Source organism: Plectrocnemia conspersa, unplaced genomic scaffold (assembly GCF_051122295.1).
Source record: "Plectrocnemia conspersa isolate PC_06_02 unplaced genomic scaffold, ASM5112229v1 ptg000010l, whole genome shotgun sequence".
Lineage (NCBI taxonomy): Eukaryota > Metazoa > Arthropoda > Insecta > Trichoptera > Polycentropodidae > Plectrocnemia > Plectrocnemia conspersa.
In genome coordinates, this window is record NW_028277174.1 from 17,463,236 (window position 1) to 17,478,322 (window position 15,087).

At 28.3% G+C, this 15,087-nt stretch overlaps 1 protein-coding gene across 1 annotated transcript in view; it reads right to left on the minus strand.

The window, feature by feature from the left end:
• The window catches only part of LOC148230794 (limbic system-associated membrane protein-like), a 217,070-nt gene that overhangs the window by 22,289 nt on the left and 179,694 nt on the right, over positions 1–15,087 (minus strand). The window contains exon 4 of the mRNA XM_088194479.1: positions 2,399–2,530. Coding sequence (XP_088050605.1) covers positions 2,399–2,530 — 132 coding nt within the window. The remainder of the gene's footprint in view (positions 1–2,398; positions 2,531–15,087) is intronic.

Genomic DNA, 15,087 nt, shown 5'->3' on the forward strand with positions numbered 1-15,087 from the left:
AATTTAGGTATTTTAAATTAGAAAAATATACCATAAAAAGACAATATATAAAAATAGCAATATATATAAATACATTTTTATAATCGAATATCACCTATTTATTAAACTACTTTTGATTTGTAAATTAATTCTAAATTATTTAATACTTGTTTTATATTTTCATTTTTTACTTAGTAAATTTATTTTAATTTTTTATTACCATTTTACTGAATGCTGGTAGTCTAGTTTTTTTTGCCAACCTTTTATTGATTTTATTCAGTAAAGTTAAGAAGTTTTTTGGAAATTTTATCGACATTTTGTTTTTATTTTCAAATATATGTAGTTACATTTTTATTTTTTTTATTTTTCATTAAGCCATATTTTTATAGCATCTTTTATTAGAGCTTTGTTTTAATTTATATTTGATGAATTGATAATCATATAGGATAAAGTATTTTTGACTTTAACAAACCTTATTAATACAAAACGGTTATATACAAAATCAATGTCAAACAATTTTTGCCACAAAGATAAAATAACTTAAATTATCAATGAAAGTAAATTTTAGTTTTTATCCAATAGTGACTTGTATTAATTGATATTGTCGATTTTATTTAAAAAAAAATCGTTTGAAAAATATTCAATTATATTTTATAATTTACTGAATTATATAAAGTACTTAATAAATGTATTTGAGTTCCAATTAAAAGCTTTTTATTATTGATTTTATTAAAATTTATAACAAAAAATCAGATTGTATTATTTCACATATATATTACATACGCTATTTCATCTTTGTGGCAATATTTTTTTCTTAATATACAATTGTATCATTTGATCATGTGATCATTTGTAAAAAATGATGTCGTAGTCTATAAAAATCATTTATAAAAATGTTTTTAAAATTAATAAATTGCTGCGTCTCTCAACTTGAAATAATATTTTAAAAATATAATTACATAATCTTTAAAATATAAATAATAAAAATATACAGCGCTAATATTTTAAAATTAAATTCTAAAATATAAGCTTTATTTGTTAATAATTATCTAAATGTCTTAAAATTAAAGTAATATGCTATTTGGAGTTTTGAAACAGATTTTATAAATGTTTTACAATATCGTTAATTTTGCTTAATATGAGTTTAAATTTAATAACATTTGGGTATAATATCTTTTTGTAAACAAAAAAGAATGATTTAAAAATACAATTAAGGTAATTTATACATAAATAAAAAACCCCAGTATTATTAGCTAATTTTATATTTTTTAGTAAAACACAATTCATGGTAAGGGAGCTAAATTTGGAGGAGTTGCGAAGAAAGGTTTATCAATGCAAAATAGCTTATTGTTGGATTGCCCAAAATGAATTGCTTTATTTTTTAGGTTCTCAAAAAGTCTTACAATTAAATATTTAAAAAATTAAACCGTTTTTTTCAATTCAGAGAAAAAGTCAGTAATGCATTAGTTCAATCTAAAACAATGCTCTTATTACACATAATTTAATATCACAAGTATAATATCTAAATCAAATAGTAAAATCAATTGACAGCGTTCCATTCACTGAGTTTTCCTTTTATCTTTCACGAATAAAAAATAGGATTTATTTGAGCTAACAACTAAGCGATAAAGATTTTCAGATTCTAATCCCTCACGTTTATTTATATCCGCGGTAGAACAAACATTCGAGCCTCGCCTCATCCCCGGGGAGAGCAATAGCCTCTCAGCGTTTACACTATCCTCAACCCGTTTCCTTTCGGCGCTGATCCCTACGTTGAAGGACTATTAAGGCGAACAAGCAAACCTGATTTATGAATACAGGATCAAATGAAGCTGAAAAAAGTCATTTCCATTCACGGTACACCTTTTCCCGGATTATCGGACGGCGGAACGCGCCTGCCTTACGGAGAATATTAATGTTTGTCCTAAGCGAATACCAACCCTATTCTAAAGATGTAATTACATAGGAATGTATATTAATATGAGGACTAGTATCGTAAACGTTAGAAAATCTACGAATAACATATAAAATTAATCATAATTTATGTATATGTTATGATTAAAAATATAAATAATATTTCTTTTATGATACACATTTTATTATCGAAATAAGTTCTATAAATAAAATAAATTTAAAAATCTGACAGTTGACAATTGCTATTGCATTTTATTTTGCTACACCTTCAAATATGAAAAAATCTATATTTTTTGCTTACAATGTATGAAGATAATATACTAGTTTAACGCGTAAGAAAAGTTTTATTGTATTTAAGAAATCATTTATTTACAAAAAATGTTAAAATAAATAGGTTAAGATAAATATTCTTATTATTTTTATTATTATTTACCTGTTATATGTGTAGATAAAAAACTCATTTCATTGGGTTGAGAAATTTACTGTAATTATAAAATAAACTTACTGTTTATAGAACCACCGTTGAAGTACCAATATATTGTAGGAGCCGGATCTCCTTTGGCTATGCACCTTATTGTAGCATCACTACCTTCTCTTGCGTTTTGTGTGTTGACTATATCTAGAAACGATATTGGTTCTGAAAAAAAAATAAACAAATAATTATTACACGACCATGGACAATGTCATAAGGATTGTTTTAGAGCGCAAGGGTCGTATATCAGTGGAATTGCTGACCCGCTACGCTCGAGATTTATGGCTTCTATTGCAATTGTCACATAAATCTATGACGTTTGATGGGACTGGCAACTGAATCGGTGAACAATACATATCGAGATAAATTTGCGTACGTATACTCGGATACAAATCCTTGAACGCTTGTATGAACCTTTTATTACAATAAAGATAAATCAAATTCTATGATTTTTATGGTTATGAATTCGAGTTGCATTTAAAATTAAGAAATACATACACTTATATGTACCGTAAAATTAAAAAGTGTCTTGATATATTTTTCATATTTCTAAAGTGTAAGCTCTTTGCTATAACACAATTGATTGTTCAGTATTTTAATATATTCTGTATATTTTTTGATGTGTCTAAATTGTTTTAGTATACATATAAAGCATTCTTAAAACCTATAATTAATTATGGATCAGCGCTTGGTGCAGACCGTACGTGACAATAGACGGACATATCATTGTAGTCATTCGCGTTTTGTTTTGTATAAAGGTATACAACTTATCTAATCACACTGGCAGTTTGTTTTAATTTGCTCTTGTGACAAAAAATAAGCAAGCACAAAATTTAATCAGTTTTACTTCCATACATATAAATGTAAATATTCAGGGTTCATATGATAATTTCACCAGAGTTTTCAAACTAAAAAACTGGACCAACGATAGACAAAGATTTATCATAAATTAAATAAACAAAAATTGTTGCACACTATTAAATATTAACAAAAATCATTTTGTCGCTCATTACACAAAGGACAGAATAAATATTTTACTGATTTATTAATTTGGAAAGTATTAGTTATGTACTATTTTTGTTATTATTTCCTAGTAGTTAATGATCATAATTGCTTACCATTCAAAGTTACTTTTATTTTAATAATAAGAACACACCTGAAACATACATTAAACGGGTATTTTTGCATCTTTAAAATATATTAAAAGCAAGTAATATTTTTTAAGGAATCCTGATAAAAATATTCCTCTCTTTTTGAAGGAACACTTACTAAAACTCAAGTATCGTTTTCAAGTGCCTCTCAAATATTATTACTTAGCTCTCGGTATCACCATTTCAAGTTAGCCACCACAAAACACACCCCACCCCCTTAACCTTTGAAGCGCCATACGCTTCGAATATTTAATGTGAAATTTTGACGACACCTGCTACTCATCGGCCGGCCCGCGGGGAAAACAGCGGAAAATCCTCGATGGAAATGTTCGTGAAACTTTGCATACATACATGTGTACCGTATGATAAATGAGATGTAAGGTGTATAAATCTCGCGTTTTGCGTACACCTGTACTTGGTGAAATATGGCTTTGGACCCGGAACAAGATTACATGGCTTCGGTGAAAAATGCTCGACCGCACAGTGATTCATGCTCGGTTAAAGTGCATCCTTTGTCATAAATGTGTTTGTGTTAATATTTTTTTTTAATAATGTATCACCTTAAAAATAACTTCAAATTTTAAAGCGTGCTTTAATGTTTTATGGGCATTATGTAAGACAATATATCTTTATACTTTATATATCATTATTAAAGGGATTTGCTCCCTAAAAATGAATTGGCTAATTGTTTGAAAATTGTTTTATCGCTAAATTAATTTTGAAACTTGGCACGGAAAGGGGATTTCATATTGTAGAAATTGCTTTATGGAATAGCTTCAGTTCATTATTATACTTAGTCAATTAATTTAACGAATTCATTATCAGTAATGTTCTTCAGATATATTTTTAGTTACTCTTACTTTGCATATGTATTTTTATTTTTTTATATTTAAAATTAAATATATTTTGCAATAATGTATTTTTGTGACCATTATAAGATTTATTAAGTTAATTTAAGAATATGAATCATATTCTACTGCATAACATCAAATTATTTATTAAGTCGTGTACTACCCACCGAATATAAAATAATCCTTAAAAATATTTAGAACGTTTCTCAAGTGATTTAGTTTATTGTTTACTCTATGAATTTGCGACAAGAGATAATTTGCGTTAGTCAAATTATATGCTGCTCTAAAAAAAATCAATAAAACTCTATTTATCAGTTAAGCGGCTATTTGCTGTTTAATGCCAAAACTAACCAACACGAATTAACATATTAAAAGCTAAGCTACTACATTTTTCAACTTTCATCAGGTCAAGCTGGTGTTTTAAAAATATCATGTAAAATGTATTTGAAATACTTTACTGTATTACATAATTTTTTTTCATTCATCAAAATTTTGTGAAAATTCTCTGAAAATCAATTATGAAACATTGCATATTTTGCCTTCAAATGAATCTTAAGACAAGCATTGCAAAATATGCAATGCTTGTCTTAAGATTCACTCTACTCTATCCATTGCCATCTCACCTTATCTACCGATATACATTTGTATACAAATGTACATAATATTGAACGCTACTTATTTTCAATATTACATAGTAACACTTTAAGACATAGCCAACCTCACTATATCCTCCATTTCACACTCCTTATACATATATCGTTACTTTTTAAGGCCTAGGAAAAATTAAGATACCCCTTATTTATATGAAAACATAGTAGAAATAGAGAATGTATTTATAAATTCACTTCCATGTATTTTTTTAAATATTATTTAGGGCGATAAGTAAGGTTTTATTAGTGTATTTTTCTTAAGAACAAGCATACAAATTATATATATTTATGTAAATATAAAAAAAATGTTTTTTTGGTTTTTTATTATGGACAACCCTGGATTTTAACAGCTAGTATATTATAGAATATATAAAAATAACTTAAGTATAAAATAAAAATTAAATAAATACGGTTGATCATATATAGGTGGAAAAGTTTCTTAAATATGAAATAATAAGTTCTAAGAATTAAAATCTTTTTTCACTGTTTTTTATGCTTATATATACAATGTTTTTTTATTAAATTTTCTGAATTTTTACTGATTATAATTTTTCAAAGTCTTATATATAACAAGTAGAGCAATGAAAATCATTTTATTACTTCAATACCAGACTTGAAAAATATAAATATTATATGGATGTATTTATGTGATTTAAATGGATTTAATTCTGCAGTACAGACAATAGTAATACCGTTTTACTTATGTATTACAATAATAACTTGGTATTCGAAAGCGCTCGAGCGTTCGGTGCGAATGCATAAACTTGTAAATCCGCTTTAGGTGTAAATCTTATAACCAATCTAAACAAATATTAACCCGAAATAAATTATGCGGAGCTGCAAAGCACATCCATTAACCGTAATAATAATTAACGCGTTCGACTTTATTGGCGAAACGCTGCAAATATTAACTTAATCCCTAAGCTCAGAAAAGAGGTCGCAGTAACGACGCGCCAAGAGTTTCCTCTCCTTACGCATGTATAATACATTAATAGCATTAAACACACGCATGGGTGTATGGTATAAAGTTCGTTTCCAATATAACTTTGGTGGGTTATTTGGGGATAGAGATTTCATTAGTCAATCCGTCCGGTGGTCCCGGGCGTAATCCAAGTTTAAGTTAACCGATTATAATTCGCGGCCCTTCGCTACTCTACACATCTCCATCTGGATGTTAAGGGTCGAGGGTACCGGGAGAACGTTTTCTCAACAAGACACACTTTGGAGTACGACTTATGGTAATAAGGTACAAGGACTTTGATTGGTCCTGATTGGATTTTCAACTCATTGTATATACAAGGGTGAGGCAAACGAAAATCTTAAAACTGTGATGAAAATCATCTTGTAAGTTAGCGACAATAATTTAATGAATTAAATAGTGTTTTGTAGTTAATAATATATATATTTTTGGAGCCAAAAAATATAATAATATAATTTAATATATCAGGTATATTCATAGTATCAATTTTAAAGTTGCAGTTCTTGAATTGTCACACCGGTGAAACATACATAAACTCACTATCGCCTTCTCTAAAGTCTTTCAACAAACTGGTTAGATATTTAAAAAAATATAATATAATATTTGATATATTTTTGGGTAATTTTCTGATTGAGAACTGTAAGGGCTTATAGACAGTGTTATATGTGAATGAGTTACTCGTAAAATTTTTGTCACTTGTTTCAAACTTATGACTATTTTAAGTTTATATTTCACATAAATATATCACAATCATACATATATCAAGAAACATATTTCGAATAAAATTGTATACTTCGTCGCATTGTTATCGCCGCGTTACGTCTGATGCAAATCGTGAGAAAGTTTCGCCGAACGAACACAATGCTCCCATATGAGACTGTCTTTTTTTTTTTTAAAAACCACCCATATCTCCTCCGCCCTTTTGTCGCCCCAGCAGCAGCCGGACGAAAGGAGGCAGTACGTAAGAGCTTGGATACAAAGTGTTAGAAAACGGCGACGATGAACAGTAGAGAACTAACTCCCATGGAAAGAATATTCGCGTGTACGTTTGTAACGAACGATATCTGCCCGTCCGAGTTATTCTCCGAACGTGCAGTGAACTTTGAACTGCTTGGGAAAAATTGAAGCTTACGTCGTCAGATAGGGGTGGGTATGTTATAGCGACCCTGAAGGGGTGATGTAGTGGTGGTGCATTTGTCGGTGTTTGAGCGTAATACGAACTTATATAATACGTTCAATTTGATGCATGTCATACCGGGACGTTGCAGTCGGAAGACGTATGTGCGCTCTTTTAAAACTTTATTACTCCATATCGAAAGATTTCATTTCCGTGGCTTGCAAGGCTCGCGCTTAGGCGGAATTACATTTTTCATATTGAAGAAGGATTCTTGTTGACATATGTATACCAGTATAGGGTGTAGATACAAAACATATAATTTAAATTGTGGGGTTTTTAACTAGCTGCAAAATCAGTTAAGAGGCCATTCTAACGATTATTTTAAACAATTGAAAAAAATATAATCATATCGAAAGTAAGGCCTACCAATGAAATATAAATTTCAGGACTAAATAATTGCGTTATTATTTCACGGATATATTAGCATATCCGTCTCGAGACATTAAACATTCGTAAGCACCCACAAGTACCAGAAAAAACTACTCTTTGTTCGAAAAGGATGCGCGATAAACAATGTACAATACATGCAAATGATTGTTGTTATTCTACCTCCTGTTAATGCTAGTTGTTATGATTGTACTAGTACTAATCAAAGATTCTAGAGGGTAGTGAAAATGTGATTTTCTTTCATTTATTTATTATATATTATTATAAATTATATTTCATTAGAAAAAAAAAATATAATCATTGTTTTTTTCGCAAAACTCGCAATCATGTATAAACATTTAACAATATATCACAGCATTAACTTAGCAATAAAGCATTCAATAATAATTGCCAGTGTATTTGAATGTTTGGGTTTTGCTAAGCAACGAATATGGTGAAACATGCGAGCTTTACTCGGATTACTTTTTTACTTTTTTTTATTACCAAAAAATACAAAATTATTATTAATGTCAATACCGTTTCATACCGATAATACCGGTATTGACTGTTTTGGTTTTTGTTAACCCTTGGCACTCGTAATCGTTTTCATACTAGGTATGTCGCTAGCTCGGGAAAAATGAAAAATGTTAAATTCTATTCAAAAATTAAATTTATATATGTAGAACATAAATATGAATAAACTAATACCAAACACGAAGAAATCATAACAAATACTTGCATTTCTCTAATTTACATTTTAATTTTTTTTGGTTCTCTTAAGTACCATTTGTTGACAATTCATAGCAATAAATTAACACAATAGGGCGACGACCCATTTTAAAATATTTATGGGACCAAAAAATGTTTTAACCATAAATAAATAAATTTACACAAATAACAAAGACATGCCGCTCAGTTTTAGATATATATCTACCTGCGAACGAAGAAAGCTTACATCGTTTGCAGAAATACAAAATTGTACCGTTTTACAACAATTAAAAAATCCACAAGGTATATTTATGTTTATAAAAACTGATGTTAGGTATATTTTTAAAAACTAAAATACGTACCATAAAAGGTCAAATAAAACGCTGCAGTTAATGTCATATTATTTTATATATTTCTTAATTAAAAATAGACAAAACTTTTAATGAGTAGCTTTATGGTACATATTTGTTTGTGATTTTATATATTCGAGCTAATAATGCTTAAATAGCATATTTTTATATAAAAATAAATAAAGTGATGCACGAAAAAGGGCACTACGTTTAATAATATGTGGGATGTTGATTTGTTATAAATTAAAGAAACAAATATGGAAAAATACTATTTATTAATTTTTCGTAAATCCCCAAGTTCTATTAGTATACCAACTCATCAGTGTAAAACAATTAAAAATAATCAATAGGTTGTATACAGTTTGTGGGAACTTGGGGCCCAGGACATTTATCACTTGGTGGAAATATTGCTATTTATAAGGTACTTTGTCATTACTAGTTATTACTTTCCAATTTTCTGATGTGATGCGATTTGTTTGAGGTACCGTTTCTTCCTCGCTGTTGTTTTAATTGCCTGTATTCTATCTTCGATTCAAGGCAACAGGCCTAATTTCGACGTTACTTTCTTTACTATCATCATTGGAAGATGAAAAATCAAACATGAAATCTTCCCCATCACTATCATTACAATCACTAAATTCAGCGACAGCACTGCTATTTTTTTAAAATAATTTTACAATAAAATTAGAAAAAAATGAAAAAATAAGTAATTAAAACAAAATTATTAATTACTATAGTCTTACTTAGACACAAATTATGGTCACCCGAGACACTGTCGAAAACCCAATAGGCAATAAGAACAACACTGACACGTGTCTACTGAAGGGTGATCGCCAACCATTGCCTTCGAGAGAAATCTACGACACATCTGCATTTAAATTTAGTCACCAAAAAACCCCGACCTTTCGCGATAAATGAGCTCTCCCCGGCTTGATTAAAGTAAAAACGATAGTTTTTGATAAGATATGCTTTATGAAACTTTTGTCTACAACACTGCAAAAACGCCATTTAAAACATGCACAGGAAATACCCAAAAATCGACGTTATATTTCAATAATTGAAATGGTGCGCCTGACGCACCCTACAAGTAATAAAGAGCCATGCGCTGGTGCGTCTCACGCACCTTACGAGCAGAAAGGATTTTAATACCAGTATTATTGCAATCCCTATATATGCACAATAAAACACTCACTCTACGAACTAATAATACTTATTAGAAATTTAATTATTGATATTTCCAACAATATGCACTTCACAGTCTATTGTGAAGAGCACTATTGTAAAAAGCATGAACATAACATAAAATAGCTCATATTCATTACAAGCAAACATAAAAAACGATACTATTTATATTACAATAACACTAACCAATAAATGTGTTACAAATAAGCTTTACTTTTACTCTTTTCCTAGTCTATGAAAAATAATTTTTCAAAAAACCTCATATATTTTCATACAGGATGACTTAAAAATTTGAGCGATTTATCTATTTTATTATTTTACAAATATTTTCAATAAAACATGCCACAAAAAGTCTGTATAATAATTATCTAAATGGTAATCTAGGTGTCATTTCCAAATTAATATATAATTCAATTTCGATTTTGTTGACATCGTTTTAAGATCTAGTACTGTGATTATAAATTTGAGGCTGTTTTGCTTAGAGATTTAAATTTATATTTTTACCTAATTACTGCTATAAAACGTATTCAATTATCAACAATATGGTGTCATAATAAATGCTATTAGCAACACATATTGATTATTCAAATGAGTATTTTTATTATAAGATTTCACATTATTCCAATTTTTTTAGACTTATTAATAAAAGATTAACACGCTTTTATAAAAATAATCAGTAACGCTAAAAAGCTTATTGAAAATAATTTTTAAACAATAATTTGGTATAAATCCTCATAAGTATAATATTATAGTCAACAAGCGTTTTAAATTAATAAAATATAGATTATTATTAAAAGATTAAGATTAAAAAAATATTATTAACTGATTAGCTACTCTGTCAGACAAACCAAGGCATTTCAATAAAGCTATTTAATCAGGTTTACAGTGATTATTTATTTAAACTGTTGCTTCCTTTGAACAGGGTATTTATTGCAATTAAAGCATCCGTATTTTAAAATGCACGTATGGGTGTACATACATAGCGGGCTTCAATTTAATATAAAAACATACCACTGAGTCGGATTCGGCGTAGTGTATGTCGAAGCAAAGCAGATTAGTAACTGTGGTTATTTTTTTTGTTGCAATTTGAGCGTACACACAAACACCACATAAAGTGGGGTGGTTGGATTGGAGAGCAGATTCTATACCAAACCCAATTATACGAACAAGTTCGAATACCGACTCGCATATACTATATATGTACATTTTATGAATGAGAAGCGTACAATTTCCAGCGGATTGGTGTTTAATTAGAAAATTCTCGATTCAACAATTTTACCTTTCAGTGAAAATATGATGTTTGATATTTTTTTATTCCGAGATATAATGAAGACGAAATTAAAGAAACGCGCTTCAAGTATTTTAATATAGTATCTTATGTATTAAAACAAAGGGTTTGTGAGAAAAATGTAATTATTCTTTATTATGTTATACTTTGATATAGGGCCGAAAGTTTCTCAAATACAATGAATTGCGCTTTTTTCTTCAGCGCTCGAGTGTCTCTCTACATTTAATATATTAATGTAATAAATCAGTTTATTTTTTTTTGTGTTATAGCTACCTACATACGCACAACGACACAAAAATTCGTAAAGTTATTCTCTAACAAAGAGTGTGAAACAAACATTATGTTAACTTTATGATTCCTTCTAAATGGTAAATACTACCTTTTAGACTAAAGAAAAGTAGCAATTATTATTGTCTGAATATTTTTTTAATATACTTTTTCTATTATTCAGCAGATTTATATATTAAATAAAATAGTATATAACTATCTAATATAGACATCTCGATCTAGTAATCATATATACTACCTTTTATTGCTTTTTTCAACAAAAATATCATTGGATTCAGTATTAAGAAATCAGAAGTGTCTTCTGGTTTCATCTGAATCAGAAGTCAAGTTCAAAGATCATTTTTTGTTTATAGAATATGCTTTATTGATTTCTATCTCAACAGTTTTTCATCTATTGATTCTTTTAAATTGAAAATAAGATAATAAATAAGGTATGACGTATGCAAAATACTGCAAAAAGCAAAACCAAAAAAATGTATAATTATATAAACAGCTAAGAATGGCATAAATAGATGATATATGATCTCAATCCTAAACTAGTAACTATTAACGAAAAAAAACTATTAACGAAGCATTCCACTAAGCTTAACACAAAGCAAATTGGCAAGAATGTCACGATTTTAAAACAGCCTAAAAATAACCTCTTCATACCATTATCAGTAGATGCGTTGATACAGAAGCGCTATAAAACTGACATTATTTAAATGGTGAAAACATGTATAGTTTGGTATGTTTATGAAATGAAAAAGTACAGTTTAATAAATCAGAATTATAAAAAAATCATATTGTACAAATTGTATATACAATTTTTATATTATATAATATAACATATGATTCAAGGGGAGATATTGGGCTTTAACTCGAGCTGAAAATTGTATATAATCATAAATATTTACTATCGTTCAGTGACCGTAATGATATTTGCATTTGGCCATCGAAGGGTCTTTGTGGTGTCATACGACAGCGCAATAGCATTAACCAAATTACCCATCGCCATAGGCGTTTTTATTGTAAATAAGAAATTACTTTTTACGAGCGCGGTTTAACGGTCACAAGGTTTAACGAGCCCTGACCCTTCGTCGCAATCCGTAAGACTGTTTTAGGGTTAGTTTTGCAATTTTCTGCTAATGTCCGGTCGGCCACCAGCAGTTGCAATTAAACGTTTATCGCTGTGAGCTGGAAAAACAATTATTGTGATGCCTTTGTACAATTGCGAGATATAAACTATACGAAGGCGACTTTAATGAAACCTTAAATATATATATACATAGTATTTATAAGTTGTAATTAATTAAATTAGCAATTTGTAATACAAATACTTTAATCAGTGTGATAAACATTGATTTTTCTAGGATTAAGTACGTCACTAATATACATACTTTTTTTCCTCGCCTCTTTCAGGGATACAAATGTAGGGAAATCCTCTGGGGAGAGATTTAATATGAGTTCGGAGAGATGTATTTAATCGACTCTATATTATAAATACAAACTTTCAGTCATTCATATTACTTTTTGGGCTTAAAACATCCGTAAATAACTAAAACTTTATATATGCTACATACTAAATGTTTTGATATTCAGATACTCGCTGAAAAATTGTGGAATAATAAGAATTTAATGTTAGGTGTAAAATAATATTTGTAGTATGACAACTTATTTGTAAAATTATCTAAATACCTTGTTCTTGATTAACTAATTATGAGTATATAAAATATAGTTGCAATATCATTTATGAATAACAACATCGAAACTCTGCAATATGCTAATAGAACACTAAATGAGAACAAACACGATCATTTTTTTAAGCTAACTTAGTATTCAAGTTAAATTCATTGAGCAAATCATATGATTATGTAATATATTACGCTTTAACATGACAGACATAACAATCAACACACAATATACAATAACTATCAATACACAATACACATATTGTGTCAATATCACATAATACAAATATGCGAGGTAAAGCACAAAATACAGATTGTGACAATGCCAGATGGAAACTAAAATCTCTATAATAAAATAAATGAAAATATCGATTTCGCTGCGAGAAATCGAACTCATGCCTTAGTGAAATTAATAAAATAAATATTTAAATAACTCGTTATTTCGGCTAGTATGTTTATAAAAAGTTTTACTAAAATCAGCATAAATATAATATATTTGTTTTAGTTACTATTATTGACAAATTAGGATGTTTACCTAACTGATACATATCAATGTTGACTTAAATTAATAAAATAATAGATGTGAAGTGTTAAGACTTACTGTGCTACTACTTAACAAATAGATCTGTAAATAACTATTTTCTTAAAAATATAAACTACTTATAGCAAAGATTTAATATAGGGTAATGATAAACATAAAGTTAAACCAATTTCATTACTAATACGTATGAATTTCATTTAATATTTTTAACTGCTAAATATTATTATGTATTTTTAAACACATTTAATCATTTTACTTATTAAATAACAATTTAATAATTACATTTTTTATTAAATATTTTTTTAGCTCTGTATTGTTAAAAAATGTTTAAGACAAAATGGCAATCTTTTTGATAAAATGTCCTTATTGGGAAATACTCCTTTGTTGTCATTTTTAATAAAATATAATATTTCGCATTCCATAAACATGTTACAATATTTTTAAATTTAATTTAAATACTTTGTTGAATAAAACTGATTATTTTAAATAAAAATGTTCATGTTTCTTAATATAAAATTTTGTTAAATTTAAGTATATTTTATAATAAATTAAATTAAAATGCGATAGAAATATTAGTTTATTATTTCTAATATTTGTTCGAATACAATATTCATATTAATATTATATTTTTAATCTAGGATAAAATACGATAAAATATTTTTAATCCTGATTGCTACTTTCCGACCAACCCACAAACCTGTCGTTTTCTTACCGCTTAGAATATTGATTAATGTCTTATATTTTTGCTTTTTTAAAAACATAAATAATAGCTTTCATTGTGATTTATTAATATTTCCACGGACAGACGAACCGCCGAAGAACGAAGATTGATTTTAGCTGTACAACTGCTATTGACAGTGCTTTCGTGCTAAATGGCTGACGGCCAAAGGACCAAAAAGTAGAAACTGCGCCTTTCCCCCGATTAAATAAAACATGAACGGCGTGTTTTTGGTTTGGAAAAATCATATATAAAAAAATACCGAAGAGCCTCTGTGGCCGCTGAAATTTAATGATAACCGTCGTGTTCCGAACAGCACAAAACAAAATATGGTCAAATTGTTATTCATATGGAAAAGCCGGAAAACCAACATTTGTAAAAAAGGTGCAACTGGCTATTTCAAATTCGCAGTTCGTCGGAATGGAGAGCGAATTCGAGTGGAAAATCATGAAAAGAGCGACCTCGTTTTATTTTCAATATCCGATTACTACAATATTTTTTAATTTATTAAAAATAAACCATTTATGATTGTGCCTTTATTTAAAATTGCCTTTGATGCATGTCAAAAGATGTATATTTTTACTATGCAATAATATTAGACAAATTTTATTAGAAAGACTTAACTTTGATATGAATCAAAAAATACTGTGACATTTTAATTTGGGTTTGATTTATACTACGTATGAAAAACCCAACTATTATTTTTAAAAGAATCTTAACGAACCTCAATGCATTTTTTGCGCACTTTTTCTTCGTTAGTTATTTATTATCTAAATTATTTGTTGTTTATTACTTAATTATGA